The 21,540-nt window shown below is 45.0% G+C and overlaps 1 protein-coding gene across 2 annotated transcripts in view; it reads left to right on the forward strand.

The window, feature by feature from the left end:
- Positions 1-21,540, forward strand: part of ZNF831 (zinc finger protein 831) — a 185,059-nt gene that overhangs the window by 103,806 nt on the left and 59,713 nt on the right. The window contains exon 5 of one of the 2 annotated variants that reach the window (XM_060285205.1): positions 21,278-21,444. The exons of the other annotated variant lie outside the window; for it this stretch is intronic. Coding sequence (XP_060141188.1) covers positions 21,278-21,444 — 167 coding nt within the window. The remainder of the gene's footprint in view (positions 1-21,277; positions 21,445-21,540) is intronic. 2 annotated transcript variants of the gene reach the window in all.

Consider the following 21,540-nt stretch of genomic DNA (forward strand, 5'->3'; position numbering starts at 1 on the left):
CCCTGGGGCCCACCTCTGCCCTGGGGCCCCTACCCGAGTTGCTGAGATGCTGGACACTTATTAACCCTTGCCGAACTTCCCCTGGAGCTTGTGCACCTACCATCACATCAAAGGGGGAAAAAATCTCTGTTCAGGGGTCATATTTGCCATTTGAGAAATCAAGGGGAAAAGCAGCATCTGGCCCAAATTTTGGAGTCAGACCGATTTAGTTTCACTCCCTAAGCTCATTTCACAGGTGTTTATCGAGCACCTAATATGTGCTGTTCACTCATAGACCTTTAGGTGCTGGAAGAACGGGGACCATAAAGACAGGCCGTGAACCCTCACTCATGGGGCTGACGTTCCAGGTGGAAGGAGACGGGCCACAAACCACAAATTAATGACTTAAGACAACACCGAGCGGTGATGATACAGGCCATGCTAGCAGGAATAAGAGCCCCGCCGTTATCCCAGGAGCATTTATCCCAGGTCCTGAGAGTGGTGCTTGTGGTATGAACCCATATAACTCCTTCAAGCGCCCTGGCAGGAAGTGCTAGTTTCCTCCCATTACACAGATGAGGAGGCACAGAGGGGAGTGATCTGTGCATGGAGGTGAGCATTTCTTTACAACTCCTGGCCGGCTCAGTAACCATCCCCCCACCCCCGCCCCGAAATGACTGGCTTTGTGCCTCACAAGGCCGCCGTTTTGGCCAATGGTCTCCCCCCAACATCTGCCTTTGAGCCCCTCTGGGCGCGGTGGGGGGAAAACTTGCATAGCAGGGGCACAGGTGGCCTGACCAGAATCAAGGGAAACTCAGCTGCGTCTGTTTCCACCCTAGACCGTAGGGCGGCCGAAACACAGAGCTCCAAAACAAACGAACAGGAGACCCCAGTCTCATCAGGAAACAGCCAAGAGCTTAAACTCTACCAAAGCCAAGGGCTTCGAAATGATAACTTCAGAGGAAGAAGAGTACCCATGCCTCCTCCCCATGCAGAGTTCCTCTAAACACGGGGGCCGTGGTCAGATGAAAGTTTTATTTATCAGACCTAAAGCGCACCTCTGCTTTATCCCAAACACACGGCAGGAACTGGGGAGAGACCTTGAAGGACTCTTTCAAGGCCTTTCTCTAATTTTCCTGAGGATCAAAGCCGACAACTGCCTTCACCATGTGCCCAGCGTTGATGAGTTAATCCGTGTGTGTGTGTGTGTGTGTGTGTGTGTTAATGCGTGTGTCCGTGTCTGTGTCCGACAATCTGCGACCTCTCCCCATCCTCTGAAAAAGAATAAAAGAGAAAACAACCCAGATGGGCTTCTCATTCTCACCGCTTTCCCTCCCTCTGGCCGCAAGCAGCTTTGCCACCATAGGCTTTGGGTTCCTCCCCGAGAAGAAAGGTCAGCCAGCGGTCTGGGGGTCTCGGGGTCCTTTGGGGAGTAACAGAGCACAGAGGTGTGCCCCTCACCTTCAGACACAGCCTCACCTCTCTCCACATAAGAGCTCCATTCTTCAGCTCGTTCTGTCCTTGAAGAACTGTTCTGTTGGTTCTTGTCATGGTTGATGTTAAGACTGGTTTCATCAGAAGAAATAAACACCTTCGAACGGAAATCCTGGTGTGCCTGTGACCCGTGCAGGACACAGGGCCAAACTCAGAAGGCCCCAAGCTTGGTCTGCTGGGATGACTTGCAATTCTTTCTTTCCTTCCAGTTGTGTTGAGATACAACTGACATACAGCACTGTATCAGTTTAAGATATACAGCATCATGATTTGACCTACATACCTCATGAAATGATTATCATGATAAGTTTAGCGAACATCCACCCTCTCATACAGATACAAAATTTAAGAAATTAAAAAAATTTTTTCTCCTTGTGATGGGAGGTCTTAGGATTCACTCTCTTAACAGCTTCCACGTATCACGTAGAGCAGTGCCCGTAATATTTATCCTCTTGTACGTTACATCCCTGGCACCCCTTTACCTTATAACTGGAAGCCTGTACCTTTGACCACCTTCGTCCAATTCCCCCGCCCCCGCCCCCACCTCTGGTAACTGCAAATCTGACCTCTTTTCCTATGAGTTTATTTTTGAAGTATAATTGACCTACAACACTATGTTAGTTCCTGTTATACAACACAGCGATCCGATATTTCTGTACATTTCAGAATGTTCTCCATGACGTCTAGTTACCATCTGTCACCATATGAAGGTATCACACGATTTTTGACTGTATTCTCTACACTGTACATCTCATACAGTGACTCGTTTATTTTGTAGCTGGAAATTTGAACCTCTCAATCTCCCTCACCGATTTCTTCCTCTCCTCACCCCTATCTGTTCTCTGTACCTATGACTCTGTTTGGTTATGTTTGTTTTGGTTTCTAGATTCCACATATAAGTAAATCATACAGTATTTGTCTTTATCTGTCTCACTTATTTCACTAAGCACGACACCCTCTAGGTCCATCCATATTGTTGCAGATGGCAAGACTTGATTCTTTTTTATGGCTGAGTAATATTCCATTGCATGTATATGCCACATCTTTATCCTTTTGTCTATTGATGGCCCCTTATCCATTCACCTATTGATGCTTCCATATCTTGGTTATTGTATGAGTCGAAATTCTTAATCATTTTGAATAAAGACCCCACATTTTCACGTTCACTCGGCCCTGCAAATTCGGTAGTTTGTCCTGACAGCCCAATACCCTGGGTAGTGTCAGAGAAAGTGGTTTGAAATGGGAGAACTGGAAAAAATATATATATACCCATCAGTGAAGGAAAAATGCTCTCATGATACATCTCGGAAGAAGAGCTGCATCGTGTGCCCGAGATCTAAAGAGTAAGGGAGAAAGTGTGCACTTCCAGGAGGTTTTTAGGTGCCTCATGTCTCTGACAGCGTCTCCAACTTTTCTTGTTTTTGATGCCCTTGACGGTTGGGAGGAGTCCCGCTCAGTTGTTGTGGAGAATGTCCCTCCACTGGGGTTTGTCTAGTGGTTTTCTCGAGGTTAGACTAGGGGGATGGGTCTGAGGAGCAAGACCCCAGAGGCGCAGTGCCCTTCTCATAACATCCTATCAAGGCTAAACCATCAACATGGCTTATCATTGCCGCTGTCGACCTTGATCACCTGGCTGAGGTCTCTCAGGTTCTCCATTGTCAAGTGATCCCACACCGCCGCCCACCATTAGACATTTTACCCACAGGAACTCTGCTTCTCTCCACCGGCAGTGTCCAGGACTGCCTCTGCGTCCCTGTTCTACCACTGGCTTCCTTCGGTTGCAAACTCTGCCCTGAAGTCTCTCCTCACTCGCCCAATCTCATCTCCTGTGATGCAGGAGGTAATTATTATTTCTAGAACAAAGAACCCAGAGCCGCTACTGGTGATCAAGTTCACCGTCGTCTCTACCCGAACCAAAACATTATTGGAAAAGTAAATTCCTTTTATTTTCCTTGAAAATATTTGATAGGCAGTGCATGAGAATTCTCGCTGAGAAAATAGACCCAGAACCTGTCATCAGAGGAGAGATATTACCTATATAAAAAAAAAGAAAGAACCACCGGGTACATTTCCACACTGAAACCTATTTCAAATTTTATTATTTACCCTGTACTCTTTCATCGATTCCCATCTCCTCTCCTTGAATTTATGAGCAGGTGGGCGTAGCCTCCTTCCCCTCGGAGGACCTTCGTGATAATGGAGCATGCATCCGATTCTCTGCCAGCGAGGGCAAGGTAGCAGGGGAGGGCGATTTCAGTGGGGAAAATGTGGATCGCCTTGAGTCCTCATCTACGGGGGAGAAATGTTTCTGAGCTAAACAGACTAGGAATTTTTTAAAAAATAGACTTTTCGAAGGCTGATTTTGCATAGTGAGGTTAAAAATGTCTTGAACTGACAGGAAGTATGTGGGATTCCGATTTTTCACAGCCTGACCGTCCATCAGTCCTTTCCCTTCTGTCTATGTGTTGTGGCCTCCTGGGTCTGTCTGAAGTCGTTTTAAATTCATTCCTCCATCTGGGCCTGTCTGAGAGCCCTCCAAACTCCAGGTACTGTCGTGACGTGCCTGGACCTTTTCTGCTTCCATCGGACACAAAAGGAAGTGTGTGTGTGTGCCGTGCTGGCCGACTGGCCGCTTGGACCAGACCTGCCATTCGTCCATTTGTTTTCTTCTCTCCCCTCTGCCAGGTGAAGAGGCGGAGAGGAACACACAGTGTCTTCCTGGGTGGCTTGGTTTGTCCCTTCAGGGAACCCTGTCTTGTGGGCTGAGGCCTCTCCTTCGGATGGGTACCATTTTCTTACGAGCCATTTGCCCTCAGGTGAATGGCAAAGTCAACCCTTGCCCTTCTGTGAAGTACACACCATTGACAAGTTTCACTATAAAAGCCAAAGTCTGCACTCTTTTCGCCTCCTAGCTTAAATGGGGAAGCAAAGGGGTTTTATTCTTTTTCTCTCCCCTGGCCCCACTTAAACATTCTAGTGGGAGGGGACTTCCCTGGCGGTCCAGTAGTTAGGACTCCGTGTTTCCACTGCAGGGGGCCCGGGTTTGATCCCTGGTCGGGGAAATAAGATCCCACAAGCCGTGCGGTGCAATCCCAAACCAAACCAAAACAAAACAGAAACAACTGTAGCAGTAGAAGTTAGGAGCCTAACGAAACTCTCATCTGGAAAATGTGTCCAGACCTGCAGTTACTGGAATGCGGCCGTTGGGCTCCGACCTCCAGAAAGCATTTCCACGTGGCGCCTGTGTTGAACGTGATCATCTCCACCGTGCCATTTCTGCCGCCCCGTCCTTCCCCTCTTGTGTTTATTAGAGACTCGCCTGGCTTTCTCACCCAGAAAAACCCTTTGTAACAGTGAGCTCTCCTTGGTGGCCTCTCCTGGTGGGGCTGGGTTAGGGGACGATCATAGATAGCCTGGGGTCCTTGGATCCATGGGGATGGGAGAAACAGCTCTGAGGTTGTAGAGACTGGTAATTTCTGAAGGTTGTTGCTTTGTGGTGGTGTTAAACATTTCTTAACCATAGTAGAAGGGCCACAGAATGCTGCTCCTCTCTTTGTCTTTTGCTGGTGGGCTTGTCTTTTGTCTTTTGCTGGTGGGCTCGTCTCCGCAGGGTTTTTGGAACCCTCATAAGTCATTTCGTCACCAAGGGCTGTTGGGACCAAGTCCCCACTCAAAACCTTTGCGAGGCGCCTCCTCACAGAGGCGGCTTTATTGATAATAATGGCTCGTCCTGAGTCAATCTGTCCCTGGGTTGACGGCGGCGTGCAATGCCTGGAGCCTGCGGGGAGGCGGTGGCTGCCCGGGCAGTTGCTTCTGAGCCCAGCCAGCTCCCCTTCCCCACACCTCACGCCGGGGGCCAGAGTCAGCAGGTGCAAATGCAGGCACCCAGTTAAAGCCGAATCTCACGCGAACAGTAAATACGTACATGTATATACACACGTGCATATATGTGTATATAACATATACGTGTTAGCACAGTATGCCCCCAAACATAGCAATAAGACACGTTATGCTAAAAACGATTCATTGTTGACCTGACATTCAGATTTAACTGGGCACCCACGTTTCATCCGGCCGCCTTTCCCTAAGGCCCTCAGACCCCCCTTTCCAGCCCAGCCCATCCCGGGGGGACCCCATGTGCTTGAAAATGGACCTGAATGTCCTTTCATGTCTGATTTCACGTCTGCATTTTCCGGTCAGCCTGGGGGTGCTCTGTCATCTCTTCCCCGTCTGCGTGGCGTGGGGCTCTTCCTGCAGCTGGGTTGACTCCTGGGCTGTCAGTTGTTCCAGCTCTTAATCGTTTGCCTCTTAAGAGGGGTGGGAGGCTGGTCCGGTCACCTGGGCACCCGGACCCCCCAGTTTCGCCTGTAATCAGCCTATTTTGATCTCTCTCTCTCTCCCCCCACTTCCCTTTGTGTCTCCCTCTGCCCGTCTTTGCTTTCTGGGTTGCTTCCCTTGGATAAGGCATTTCCTTCTGTGACCTGAGGCCACTCAGCCAGACACCCAGACCCCAAGCTAGGTCGGTGAGGGAGGCGCGCATCCTCCAAGTCCTGTCACTCCACGAGTGATGAAAGGTCACCTTCACTTTCTTTCTTTGCCAAGCCAAACCCTGGAAAGAAAGGGGTTAATTTTCTCTTCTCTTTGAAATATGTGCGGGAGACAGCATCAAAGCTGCCCCATTCTGGCTCAGAACACACACTCAGAAGCTGTAATCAGGGGTGACCTTCTAGGCAGGGTGCATTTCTACACTGAAACCTATTTTAGATTTTATCATCTTCCTCTTGCTATTTCATCTCCTCTTGCCCTCCCCCCTCGTATTTATTAGAGGCTCGGTAGGGATTTCTTTCCCTGAGAGAACTTTTATAATAATGAAGTGTGCTTGGCAGACGCTCACGGTGAACATACAGGATTGGAGGGTATTCTACAAGGGAAATGGGCAGGCTTGTTTTCCTCTGTCCGAGAGAAATATTTGAGATAAGATAGACTCATTATTTCTCAAGATGGAAGTGCTGAAGCTTGCTTTTGCATAGAGAAGTTGAAAACCCCTTGAAGGGGCAGAAAGCTGCCGTGAGCATCCTTATGACTTCCCTCCCTGGCAGGCTGCTGTCATCCTGTCTCTCTGGGTGCCAGCATCCTCTGGGGTTCAGGCCCATTTCCCATCTTTCTGATGCTCTCCCCACAGTGACTTTTCTTCTTTTTACATTTTCATGAGAGGTCTGACTGAGAAAGCTTACCAGAACCCCCTCTTCGGTGCTTCTAGCCCTCATTCTTTGATAGATGTTATACTATTGTCTCATTATTTTTCTCTCAGCTTTCACAGGAACAGTGTAAACTACTTTATTTCAAAACCATTATGTTAGTTTACTCCATGATAATTTAAGCCGTGTATTCTTTTCCTGATTTGAATTTAGTAATAACATATTTTAAGACAGAAGTCAAGAAGATTTCCTGAATAAATTTTCCATGACAACTGCTGACGTTTCCGGGTTTTTGGTTTTTTTTCCCCTTCTTTAACGTCCTTTTATTGGACCTTAGTTTTACATACGTAATTGAGTCATCCTTTCTTTCTCCAGGCGTTTTAAACAGACCCTGGGACTTCTATGAGGAGAAAATTTTGGAGTGGGTGGGGGGGTCGTCTTATCAAACCAGCTGTCTTTGATTCAAGAAAATAACCAGGGGCCAGCTTTGTGGTCAGGTGCAGTGGTGACCCCAGCCCGACCCTGCTCGGGACCACCCCCAGCGAGGATTCCAGAAACTGCTTGAAGGCAGGAGTTTGTAAGACTGTCTTCTCTCCCTGGAGCAAGATTTGCATATTTTATTTTTTTTAATTTTTTTCTTTTTTAAAGTATTTATTTATTTTTGGCTGCGTCGGGTCTTAATTGTGGCAGGCAGGTCTCTCCAGTTGTGGCATGCGGGCTCAGTAGCCCCCGCGCGGCATGTGGGATCTTAGTTCCCAGACCAGGGATTGAACCAGCGTCCCTTGCATTGGAAGGCAGATTCTTAACCACTGGACCACCAGGGAAGTCCCAAAATTTGCATATTTTAAATTCTGTTGTTCCCACAACCTCCTTCGCCTCTGTATATCATTTATGCAGAATTGTATATCTACCTCAAGTCTCATCTTCCACTCCATTCCCTACTCCTTCCCCAGGTGGAATTTTCTGGATGTGTGACATTATTTATACTCTTTCCCAGACAAGGGTTAAGGGGCATCTCCCACTTTCTGTAGGATCTGGGTCTTCCTTCCTAAAGTGGTTTTGACTTGCAAAACAGACTCCCTTTATGGGTGATGGAGTAGAAATCTTCAAGGAAAGACGTAAAGATTTCTTAAATGCCTCAAAGCGTTGACTTTCTCAACGGTCCTAATATGTCAGTCGCTGTTCTTAAAAAAAAAAAAAATCTAGAAATCAAATTTCTTAATGAGTTTGGTAGGGTTAACATTTATTTCTGGGGCGGTATTCTTTCTTCTTTAGCCTCTCTTTTTCCTTAATGTTGCGCTGGGAGTCCTGCCTGTATTTCCAGGAAAGCCTTTGGTTGTGTAACTGAGCTTTTATATTTCCAGTGTGTTTTAAGCAGACTGATTAAATGTAGGGGGAGATAAAGGGTGTGACCCTGAGTCTAGGAGAGTTTCTGAAGTTAAAAAAAAAAAAAAAGTCCTGAATTCAAGTTTCCCATCATAAAAGGTAGAATTTCTAAAGCTGGTGGGAGGACAAAAGAGTGACTTCATAGGATTCTGAAAGACTTGGGTCTATCTCTTCCTGCTGTTACTCTTTTCCCCTTTGTTACGTGCACTTCCGAGTCAAGCCTCTTCATCTCAGGGCAGAGTCAACCCTTGGTATTTTATTTCCTGCTTCGGCTGAAAGAACTCATGACTGTCCCCCTTTATTTTCTGCCAGCATCCGTAGAAACCACATAGAGGCTTTTGCTCAAAACACACTCCTTGAGTCGCATTGCTACGGAATTGCAGTCGCAGGAGTACTCTTTCTTTTGAGCTGGAAATCTTGAGAAGAGCTGAGGGCGAGTTGAAAGTCCTTCAGTTATGGGCAGAGTCCACCCAGTAGAGTTTCTTTCATTATTAAGAAAAACCCCACTTAGAAAATCAGGCTGAAAGGATACATTCTTGAGTAAATTTTGGTCTGAAAAGTTTTCAAAGAGTCTTTTGAGCTGCCTTTATTCTCTTCCCTTTCTCTCAGTCCCCTTTGCTCCTCAACAGTATTTAAGAAATGCTGTCGAATTCTGTGCGCGCACAGGATTTCACATTATTGAAATATTTTATTTACCCTGACTCCTTCGCTAATGTTGTTTAGGAGAAATATCTCAGCGGGAGAAAGTTTTCAGCTTTCCAAACACTTGCCTTTCCTCAGAAAAGGTAGAACTAGAGTGGCAGGTGCTCTGAAGAAAGAAAAGAAATGCCCAAGTACCATGTGAGAGGCGTACCTAAACATGTTACAAAACCAGAAAAGTGTTCTCTCATCCTGTGTCCTGGTTTTCTTGTCTAATTAAGCTTTACTGCAGTTTAGGGTTGAGGGAAGAGCTAGATTCTCCTCGAACATTTATCTTTTCACAGAGACTGAACTTAGAATGTTTGCTTTCCTAAGGTGAGTGGGTAACCAAAATGGAGGAGGCCAATGCCAATATTTTCTTTCTCGTCTTTGTTTCTAGTTGGAAATTGGTCCATTTTCCCCCCTTATCAGGATTAGTGAAGGAGAAGAGGGAAGCTTTTTCTTCCCAGCTATTACCATTGAAATGGATCAGTTGTTTCTTTTTAAGGATGCAAATCTTGAGGACAAATGAGCTCTCAAATATCTCAATCGTATTTCGAGAAATGGACCATCTTTACAGACTCCTTTAGTAATGAGAAGCATTGAAAACCATGATTCAAAGGGTAGATACTCTTGATTTCGATCTGGGCCTTATAGATCCCCAATGGTGTTTTCAGTAATTGTATGTTTTCCCTTTCACCTCATCCCCAGAGTGGCTCTCTAAATTTTAGGTACATGCTTATGGTCTGGGAACAAACTTTTAACTTCAGGATTGATTTTAAACATGGCTTTCCACTCAACATCTTTCAGGGAAAAAAAAAAAAATTCTCTGAGAGGGAAATCTTAAACTGATTGCCTTTCATCAAAGAAGAGAATAAGCACCACTGAGAGTAGTTTCTGAAATAAAACATATGATTGCTTAGAAAACTGCATTAGGAGAAAGAAATCCTCTGGCATGTAGTGAGATTTCGATAAATGTGTTTTTCTGTCCCTCTGGTGGGTCCTTCAACTATGTTCTCTCTGAAGAACCCAGTTGGGGTTTCATACTATTCCTCTCCAGAAAGTGGGCATAGAGGGAACCCACCTCAACAAAGTAAAGGTCACACATGACAAACCCACAGCTAACATCATACTCAATGGCGAAAAGCTGAAAGCATTTCCTCTAAGATCAGGAACAAGACGAGGATGTCCACTCTCGCCACTTTTATTCAACATAGTTTTGGAAGTCCTAGCCACGGCAATCAGAGGTGAAAAAAATAAAAGGAATCCAAATTGGAAAAGAAGTAAAACTATCACTGTTTGCAGATGACATGATACTATACATAGAGAATCCTGAAAATGCCACCAGAAAACTACTAGAGCTAATCAGTGGATTCGGTAAAGTTGCAGGATACAAAAGAAATTCACAGAAACCTGCTGCATTTCTAGACGCTAACAACAGAAGATCAGAAAGGTAACAATCCCATTTACCATCTCATCAGAAAGAATACAATACCTAGGAATAAACCTACCTAAGGAAGCAAAAAGACCTGTACTCCGAACACTATAAGACACTGAAGAAAGAAATTGAAGACAACACAAACAGATGGAAAGATACACCGTGTTCTTGGATCGGAAGAAGCAATATTGTTAAAATGACTGTACTACCCAAGGCAACCTGCAGATCAGTCCAATCCTTGGATGGTTTTTTGAGGTGACATTTTCATGATTCCTCAGGCTGGTCATTTCCTCTCAAGCCAGATTAGGTGTCCTTGTGGTATGACTCATAACCCATCTCCTTTGTGGCATTTACCACAATACAAATCCTTATATAATTATGTCCTAATTTTCTTCTCTTCACCTACGTGTGTACTACCTCAGCGAGGCAGAATTGAGCTTCTTAAATCATTAACAGTAACCCCATATTTAATTCCAGGTGAAGGAGCCTCTTCTGTGCTTTCTCCTGGCCTCATTTACTTTCTTTCTCACCGGAATCTCTTCTTTTGAATTTTCTGTCCGTACCTAAGCTTTTAAGGGACTGAAACATTTTAACTGGATTTTTTTTTCGTTAACATAGTTTAGGAAAAATTCCTCTGAGGCAGACGTTATCAAAGCAGCTGTCTTTCATTGAAAAAATAGAAAGGTAAAGAGAACTTCTCTGACAGGTACTTCCTGAGATAAAAGGTTTACCTAATCCTGTTGAAAAGGTAGAATAGTTCAATATTATGGGAGGATGGTGATGCAATTCTCTGAAATTAAGTAGCTGTGAATTGTTGGGGTTTTTTTTCACCCTTTCAACTTTTGTTAGTTGAGTGAACTGGCAGAGGTGGGCCTGGGGAGGTTTACTTCATGTCACTTGTGCCCTGCTGTCTTTGTCACACATCGCCTCCAGACGTTTTCCTGAGAGAAACAAAATGGCAGCCTGAACTCCAGGGTTCCGTCACCCACCAGTTCCCTCTCCGCCTCTGACTAGAGCTAATGGCTCCGTACCATTATTTTTCCTGTCAGATTTAATGGGGAGATATTCTTTTCCTAAAGCCATTAGTTAAGTAATATTGCTTACAGAATTGCTGAAACAGGGGTAACACCTCCTTCTCAGGGTGTAAATCTTAAGAAATGATGAGGCGCTTGCCTAAACACATCAATTATATTCCAAAGCCTGAACTTTTTTTCTGCTACAATTTTCATTTAGAGTCAAGAAAGTTTGAAAGTAATGATCCCTTAAAGTAGGTTCTCTTGATTCAATTTTGGCACTAAATAATTCAAATAATATTAGCTGGGTTTTTCTTTTTGCTTCCTTTCTTTTCTTTGTTCGTCATTTCGTTTTCTCTCTTCCCCACAATTTGTCCTCTCTTTATTTGAAGGCTTTCTCTTATTGTCTGAGGATGATTCAAGTTTCAACTTATTGAAAGATTTTAAGCATACTTTCCCACTAAATATATTTTTTTAGAGAAAATGGTAAGTGAAGTGTTCTCAAACTGATTGCCTTTCATCAGAGAAAGAGAAGAGAAATTTAAATCGTAGAGAAAAGTGGTTTCTGGAAAAAAAGAGATTGGAAAATGATTACTCGGAAGAGGCAGAATTTCACACAAAAAAATGAGGCTAGAACAGAAATACTTCAGATTTGGTTAGAGATGGGAAAATATATTTTTCTTTTCCTTTTGAGTCTTCTCAACCTTTTCTCATCCTGAGAAACTGAACTCTTGGTATGAGGGTGTGAGGGTCCATCTCCCTCTGTCAGATGTGTGTTCTGATTGAAATGACCTCCCTTGTACACTCTGGGGCTTTTCTTCATGACGTTCAGTCTGAATTTCAGAGCCAGTGTCATTATTTGCCTCTGATTTTTCTTTCAAACGAATAAAGCAATCCCATACTTGTTGCAACAGAAAAGCAACATTGACATATGCAAGGAAAGCTCGACAATCCCCAGCCTCGTGGCCCCCCGAGGTTGCCAGAGTTGGGCTGATGTGGCCATCACATCCATGATGGACACTTTATTTTGTGGTTTACACAGACAGATCATACCACACATAGTCATCGACAGCTCTTTTCTTCTTAATATATCTTGTATATAACTCTAGGCATATATTACAGATCGATAGATCATATTAATAATGGCACAGAATCCCACAGTATAGCTCTACCATCTTTATTTATTCAACTCTTCCTGTACTGCTGGATGTTCCTGTTGGTTCTGTTGGTTTTCCTACCACAGCTGTTGCTGCAGTAAATATTCTTGCTCCATTTTGCAAAGAGCAGTTGCTGGATCAATGCATGTTTTATAATTATAAATTTCATTTTATAAGATACTGCTAAATTACTTTTCCAAAACAGGGTTACTCTCCCATAAATACCTTTTTAACAGTATTTTTGAAAAGAAACTCTGCTTCTGCAAAGGAGCAGAGCCTGCGCGGAGACTAAAGCCTTCCCTTCATCGTGGGCGCCCTTGAACCTCTTCATGGACAAAGGGTCTCACGCTGGCCTCTCTTGGCAGCACTCAGGCCACGCATACGTTGGTTAGCACGGCGCTGTTGTTTGAAAATTAACTCGTTATCAGTGTTTAAAGGGAATCATGGAACTCAGATTTCCGGTTTCTCTTGGAAAATGGATAGCTCTGGCAAACCGGATGCTTGGTCCTCGGTGGTCTTGGTGGGTGGGAGCTGAGGGGCAGCCTTGCCCTTGGAGGCTGGGCCTGTCCTCCCTCTCCATCCACAGCCCTCACCCCAGGCAGAAGCCCTTGTTTCTGTTATTGGCCTGGCCCTGTAGCTTTTGAGGTTGTGATTCTTGGTTTCAACCAGGGTTTCCCAGCCGTGGCCCTGTTGACCTTCGCAGCTGGGTCCATCCAGGGTGGCCCGTGGGTCCATCCTGTGTACCGCATGTCCAGGAAAGTCCCCGGACATCACCTCCGGCTGAAAACCACTGGCTCAAACAGACCCACAAATCCCATTTTCTTCGGTAGATGTTGAGATGTTGAGCGTGTTCCTGAGCCACTTTCATTATTTCTCTCTATCCTGTAGGCCTCTGTCTCGGTTTCTGAAGGAATGTTGTTGAATTCTGTACACAACCAAGCTTTAAAGTCACGGAAGTATTTCAAACCAGCCCCATTCGCCGCATTGCGAGAAAATATCTGAGCGGAGAAAGTGATCAAAACACTTTCCTTTCATCTCCGGAACAGAAGTGTAGACACGGCTGTGATTCCAGGTGGTTTCCCAAGTAAAAGCTTTACCTAATTACACACACGTAAAAGGTACAATTTCTAAATACTGGATGAAGAGGCTTGAATAAGTCCCTGGAAGAAAGGGAGACATTGCCTTTGTTCCCTTGGGTTTTCTTTTTGTGATTTAGGGCCTCGGGCAAGCACCCTTCTCCCCTTCTGTTCTCACAAGAGTTCTCCTCAGAATGTTCCCAAGCATCAGGAAGAATCAGCAAGGCTGGGGAGGGGGTCTCTCCAGGGCTTTTCTCCCCCTTTGCCTTCTCGCTCCTTCTCTGACAGGAGCAAATGACTTCCCTACATCTTTTCTCATTAGAATTAATAGAGAAGTATTAATTCTTTCCCTAAAGCTATTAGTTAAGTCACAGAGCTCCGGAATTGCTGAAACAGGGTAATTTCTCCTTCCTTCCAACGTGTAAATCTCGAGGCAAGATGAGAAGCTTTTGTGAGTGTATCAATTAGGTCCCCAGGAAGGGACCCTCATAGACAATTTTCATTTAGCCATAGGAAACTTCTAAAATAACGATACATAGACTAGATGGGCTGCTGTGTTCTGTCTTGGCATTTAACGTTTCAAATGGCATTTCTTCGATCATCTCTTTTCCTGACGTGATTTCATCATCCTATTTTCACTCTGTATTTTAAAGTCACTCTCTTGTTGTCTGGACAGGATACAACTTTTAACTTAAAGCAAGATTTTTTTTTTTTTGCGGTACGCGGGCCTCTCGCTGTTGTGGCCCCTCCCGTTGCGGAGCACAGGCTCCGGACGCGCAGGCTCAGCGGCCATGGCTCACGGGCCCAGCCGCTCCGCGGCATGTGGGATCTTCCCGGACCGGGGCACGAACCCGTGCGCCCCGCAACGGCAGGCGGACTCTCAACCGCTGCGCCACCAGGGAAGCCCCTTAAAGCAATATTTTAAACACCGATTTGCACTAAACATAGTCTATTAGGTGAAGAATTTCTGTGCGGGGACAGTTCTTGTCTTCATTGCCTTTCATCAAGGGAATAGAAAAGAGATGAGAACCACAAAGGAAAGTGGTTTCTGAAATAAAAGATTCATTTGTGATTACTTAGAGGCGAACCTTCCGAAGACTGCATTAGGGTAGCACAGAAATACCCGATGCTGTACTCGATCAATATATTTTCCTGGCTGTCTCTCAAGTCGCTCTCTGCCTGTGGGACTCAAGTGGGTGGCCGCTCCCCACGTCCTACAGTCCACCCACTTCTGATTGTTTTCTGATTGGAATGAATGTCCCCAGCCCCTGCCTGAGAAGAATAGAGCTTCTTCCCTTCATCATCTTCAGCCGTATTTTTTTCTTCTTCAGAGGCCTTATAAACAAAAATTGTAATACGATTGCAGAAACAAATGAATTTACTTGCAGAAAATTTTAGTCTGATATCTGGTGTGCCATAGAGCCTTAAAAAATATTGGTTGAATAATTACTCAAATGAATAATTCAGACTCGGTAGAGAGAAAACCAGCCCCAAACAGGTGGCATGTGGGAACGGTTTCACAGTATGCGTGGTTTTACTCATTTCCGTGGATACAGGTGGGGTCAGGGCCCCGTTGTACCATCTCATTGCAGCCTCTGCTTTTTCCTTCCTAGCATTCGCTACATATGCTTGGTGATTTTTTTTTCCGATTGGACGTTTATTTTTTTCATATTCTTTTCCATTATGGTTTATTACAGGATATTACATACAGTTCCCTGTGCTATATAGTAGGACCTTGTTGTTTATCCATCCGATATATAATAGTTTGCATCTGCTAACCCCAAACTCCCAGTCCATCCCTCCTCCAACCCTCCCTTCCCTTTGGCAACCACAAGTCTGTCCTCTATGTCTGTGAGTCTGTTTCTGTTTTGTAGACAAGTTCATTTGTCATATTTTGGATTCCACATATAAGTGATATATGATGTTTGTCTTTGTCTGACTTACTTCACTTAGTATGATAGTCTCTAGGTCCGTCCATATTGCTGCAAAAGGCATTATTTCATTCTTTTTTATGGCTGAGTAGTATTCCTTTGTGCATGTGTACCACATCTTCTTTATCCGTTCTTCTGTTGATGGACATTTAGGTTGTTTCCATGCCTTGGCTATTGTGAATAGCGCTGCTATGAACATAGGGGTGCACGTATCTTTCTGAATTAGAGTTTTGTCTGGATATATGTCCAGGAGTGGGATTGCTGGGTCACGTGGTAGCTCTATTTTTAGTTTTCTGAGGAACCTCCATATTGTTCTCCATAGTGGCTGCACCAATTTACATTCCACTGGCAGTGTAGGAGGGTTCCCTTTTCTCCACACCCTCTCCAGCATTTGTTATTTGTAAGTGATTTTTTTTTTTTGGTGTAATTATTTGCTGGCTGAATTTCTCCCCCCATTAGACTGTCATTTCCACGAGGGTATCTGCCTCCATCACTGAATACATTGCCTGTGTTCAGCACAGTTCCTGGCACAGAGCGTTGACTGTGGTCAGTGCTCAATAAATATTTAGGCTCCATCATATGGGCTCATAAATGGGCTCAAAAAATATGGACTCAAAGGGGCTCAACTAGCATTTGGAATATGAGCAAATAGCTGCCCACATAGTGATTCCTCTTAGAGTTCTGCCCCGCTTTCCTTAAGTAATTGCACATTTTAATTGCTAGCACAGTTTGCAGCCTTCGATGACAGGGTTGCTTGTAAACAATTTCATCTCAGATAAATTAGTAGTCTGGGAGATTACCCCTGGGATCGTGTTGATGCTTATAGCTTACTTAATGAGGCCAACGTGATAGACTCATTTTTGCCCCTTCCTTATAATTCAGCGTCTTTGGACTCCAAATTCATGGAGGTTTGGGGTATATTGGGGCAACTGATGAAAAGGCATCAGATTACTTACATTTTCAGATAATGATATAATAGAGTAATATGTCTGTTAGCATTTTAACAAGGCCTCGCAATGAGACAGCCTGCAGGAGACTTGACATTAAAGATGTCACCAGTTAAGCTGTAAGTTTCATCGTGTTGTTTCTTCACTCCGTTTTCCTTCTAATTATTTTACAGTTTCCTGCCGCCTTTCCAAGATGGCTAAATTTAAATTTGCTACAATACGAAGCAGTCTCTTCCTCTCTCCACGTGGTTGGGCAATGATTTCTGAGGGAAATTATTAAAAACGCAGCCTTTAATCGGGGTGGGGGGGGCAGAACAGCACACAGAGCTGTGATGAGAGATGGGTCCTATAGTAAGATTCTGGTAATTGCGTAAGAGCGGTCGAATTCGCAAAGATTGCGATAGGACGGTGGAATCCATAATTTCTGAAGATGTACAAAGTGATTCCCAGAGTGATGCCGAAACGTAAAGAGGATGCCGTTCTGTGCTTTAACCCTTGAGTGGAGCCCTACCGACCTTTTGAAAAGGGCCATTCATCTAATAGCAAGGATGCTTTCCTTCTTCAAGAGTCACAATTCGCTTAACACACTTCTGTGACATTATTTGGGCATTTTTCACAATGATTAAAGGTAACGCACTTTTCTCTGTAGACTGTTAGGTCACAGGCAAATTAAATCAATGTATTTTCTTCCCTTGCTTCCTCGGATGAGTCAGAAGTTATTGGTCAAAGGCGTGCGTGACCTTTTCGTTAAGCTTAAAAACCCAAATGACCTGCTGAGAAGATGCTTGGCCAATCTGATTATTTTCTCTGTACTAATTGGTTTTACGTCTTCTTTGAATTGAATGAATTGCCTGGTGGTTTTGTCACTGTGGGAGCACAGCTTAATCCACTTAGAGCGAGGCGCTTGGGCTTGGTAAACTCTGGAGCTCTAGAAACGTTTTTTCATCATTGTGGTCTTTGGGTGATTTTTCATAGGTGAGAATGCAGATGGATCTCAAATCCATCCATTTTCTCCATTTCTGTTTCCACTGCCCTAGCCAAGTCATCTCACCTGGCCCCCTAGACTACGTTGGGAACCTTGTAACTGGTTTTCCCATCCTATTCCCCTCTCTCCTTCTTCAGCCTCCATATAGTAGCCAGGTGCCTCGTTAGAAGATATAGACCTCTTGCTGGAAACACTGGTTTCTTCACAATGAATGAAGAATAAAATCTAAACCCCCTCCCAGGACTGCCTGCACCCTACAAGATCTGAGCCCTTGGTGGCTTCCTCAGCTTCATTCTGCCCCGTGCTCACCACCGTCTTTCCACCACCGCCATCCGCTGATTCCTTGATCCTCCCAGCTCCATCCCGCCGCAGGGCCCCTGCCTCTGTTCCTCCTTTGTCTGGAATGGCCTTTGAGGGCCATTCTTATCCTGAAGGTCTCGTTTCAGGTGTCACCTTCTCAGAGATGCCTTCCTCAACTAGGCAAGCCGGTTACTCTCTGTAATCTGCCCTTCAGGGACTGTTACTCTCTATAATATTCCCTGTTTATCATCACTTTTGTTATTACTCTACCCTCTCCCGTTTATTGCATCTTTGTCATAGCCTCCTGTGTATCGTTCCTCTCTGGGGTCCCCCCCTGTTTATTTCCTTCGTGACCCCCGTCACAACCTCAATTATCTTACTTGTCTCTGTTTCTCTTCCCCGTCGGAACAGAGGCTCCTGAGGGCCAGGGCACCTTCGTCTTGTCCTCCAATTCCTCAGGGTTGAACATGGTACCTGGTTCCTTGAAGGAGCCCAGGACATGTCTGTTGAGCGGATGAATGAAATACCAAAGACCCCGGTGCTGCATCTTTAGGTGATCTCAGTAACGTGGTGCACAAGTGAAGATTGTTTGTATTAAAGGAAAAATCATTGCTTCCTTTCCCAAATTGTCGCAACGTTGATGGATTTTTAAAGTTGATCTGCTCAAGATTAGTGTGCTCGATCATCTTAGTGACCTACCCCTGGGGGTATAAGAAGTAGGTCTGTTCTTTTGGGATCAAGGTGGAGGACAGAGCACATACACTTCCTACACTTCCCTCCCAGACATTAGTGAAGGAATGTGTTTGGAATGCCCAGGCCCAAGGGGACAAGATGACCGGAGAAGAAATGGCGCCATGGTTGTAGGGGCTGGAATGCAGAGGCTAAGTGGTCACGGATTAGCAGACCCAAGTGAACTTAATCCTTGTTTAACAGTGGTCAAGCCCTAGACATTCAGAAATCCATGGTACCAGGTGGGGCTGAAAACAGGAGCGTTGGTTGAAAGAATCAGCAGCATTCAAACCACCCCCCCCAGATCTGCACCCCGCCCCTGCTTCTCAGAGCCTGGTCACGTCCCTCGCTCTCGCTCTCGCCCCCAGATAAGACTCTGGGCTTACTCTCTGGAGACTCTACAAAATGCTGGGGAGCAAGGGGGCTGTACTGAAAACAGGGGGTTTAAGCAAAGGCTGGCACTGCACATCGAGGCCCCGCTCTCAATCCCAATTCCGACTGCAGGATGCTGGGACCTGCCTTACACTTTCCAGGCAGGAGATCAGAGAACTCCTTGGGCAGAAGCCGACCGGCCTGTGTGGAAGACCTAACGGGGATTACTTCAGGTCTCCCCACATCAACAGGGCAACCAGATAACCCTGCAGGGAGGTCCACGATTGACATTTTATGCTTGTAAAGTGTTTCTAACCAGTTTTTCAGTGCCTATTTCCTAAACATGAGCAGGTAGTTAAGATTGCCGGGTATCTCAGGGAAGCCTTTAGTGGGAAAGAGAGAGATAAAAACATACAGAAACAAAGGAACTTGGAAGAAAGAGAGACAATATAGGAAGAGGCGAACTTCAGCAATAACAGTGACAACAGATCATTGTTAATCTTGCCTGAGACAGAAGGGAAGATGTTGGAGCCATGAAATAGTAACAGGATGCTATAAAGAAGGAATAATAATAATTAATAATAATAATGAAATTAAAAACATGATAGCAGACACGGACACCACTGAGTTGAAATAGAAAGTTGAAAGAATTCTCCCAAGTGAAAAAGACAAAGAATTAGAAAATAGGAGGGAAAAGATAAGAAAAACAGAGGATTAGATCAAGATGTCCAATAACCTACGAAGAGCAGTTCTAGAAAAAGAAAAGACAAAAAATAAGGAAAAAAATATATCAAAGAAATAACATATTTTTCTAAAATGGAAAGGCGTGGTTCACGTTGGAAGGGCCCCACTGAGTGTCCTGACAACGAGTGGAAATAGACCCAGGACCACGGTAACACTGGCATAAAAAGAGTTTAGGAGTTTCCAGAGAGAGAGACCAGAAGGTTTCCTCCAAAGCATCGGGAACCATGAATCATGTTGGCTCCAGACTTCTCAACAACTAGAGCTCAGTGGAGCTGAGCTCTACTGAAGGGAGATGAATTTTAATTCAGACAGCTATACCCAGACAAGTAGCCAATTAAAGTCTAAACAATTTTATTTCACCCTTTCTCATGAAGCTGCTGGAAGTTTTGCGTTAAGAAAGAATGCAGACAGAGTAAACCCAGGAAAAAGAAGCGTGGGTGTCCAGGAACCAAGGAGGTGAAGAAAATTGCCAGGATGAGGGTGGCGCACGGGCTCAGCCCCCATCAGGCCAAGGGAGCAGTGGTCCACTGGGAGCAGGTCAGAAAGTTTTGAGAGACAGATTTCCAAGGAAATGAAATGGAACCTAATAAATGAAATAAAAGACCACAGGGAAGGAGGTGGGAGGATGATTTTAGGAATAAGTCCATACAAAAAAGTAAGCAAAAGAAAAAGACAAAATAACGATTAACTCCAGGGAGAACAGTGCTGGCAAGAAAGGCAATGTAATCACAGCACGCTATCTGGCTTGGTGGTGAAGAGCGTGTTCCTCAGCTTAGCGATGTAAACACTGGATGTCCTAAACAAAATTATGACATCATAGTCGTATGACTGTAGAGAGAAGAGAGGGGAGGGGGTGTGCCCAGGTGTGCAGGTGATAAGGATTGTGGATGGGGGAGCTCGTCCTAAACCCTCCTCTCCCCTCATGACGTCATAGGCTATCCTCCAAACCGGAAACGGGGAATCCAGGAGGGGTGCTACGCGCTTGTTCTTAGGAGAGAAGGAGATAAATACAAAAGGAATCCAAAGTGGGAAAAGATGAGTGGGTGGGCAGGTGTGGCTGTTTCTCTTAATACACAGAAACACTTGACTTTTAAAAACTCTGGGCATGTGTAACGTTAATCAAGCTAAAAGCAGATGTAAAAGTGGGTTGAATGCTTTTCTCTGGTGACACAGCTCTTCTAGAATGTTTTTCTGATCTCCTCTCATGATGGGATCTACTTGCTGAAACTCTGTGGTCCTTCGGACTTGTATCCCAGGCCAATATGACAAAATGGAGGAGAGAGTACCGATGAAGGACGAGGGAAGGGCAGCTCTTCCCCTGAAAGGGAGATGCTGTTTTGGGGATGTTGTCAAGGCCATATCTTTGTCACCCCTCTCCCCCCACACATCACAAACACCACCACAGAACCACAGCAACACAAAAACCAACCTCCCTCCTGCTGTCAGCGCCCTCATGGAGACTAAGGCATCCTACATGATAGGGAAATTTCTACTCTCGACCCTCAGTTGAATGGCCAGAGAATTCAGACCGATCCCAAATTAACCCATGTGGCCAGGAAGATGACTTTGATGAAAAAAAGATTCACATGAAATATCTTCTCAAATATCTGTAATCAAGGGGGTTTTCTGCCTTGGGAATTGGTTTTGCCATTTCTTTCCTTATCAGAAGTGGAGACGTTTTGCTTGACCACGTGAACCGTTTCACGGCAAATCCATTTCCCAGATACACCGCGTGAGAGGAGGCTATGAGTTCAGAGCTGGTCGTGAAGACACAGATCAACTCCTAGGAAATGACTGTTGGCTGACTCTATAACTTCAGGTGTATATCCATGTGCCTCCCCCCTTTTTAGGTCTAAATCTGTCAAGGGAGCCACCTTGTGCTGCCTCAGAATCCTCTCTTTGTGTTGGGGACGGAGAGAAGGAGGAGAGGAAGGAGGGCAACAGACACAGCTCGGGAAGCACCTGTCCTCACCCAAGTTCAAGAGCTGTCAGGGAAACAGACAGATCAACCTCGAAGGTGGGAACTGTGGTTCTGAGCGGTCTCTGCCTATCTCTTTTCTAGATTTATGCCTCTTTTTTCTTGTTAGTGTCCAGTGTGGCAAAACTCGCTTGG

Source organism: Globicephala melas, chromosome 15, assembly GCF_963455315.2.
Source record: "Globicephala melas chromosome 15, mGloMel1.2, whole genome shotgun sequence".
NCBI classification, from domain to species: domain Eukaryota; kingdom Metazoa; phylum Chordata; class Mammalia; order Artiodactyla; family Delphinidae; genus Globicephala; species Globicephala melas.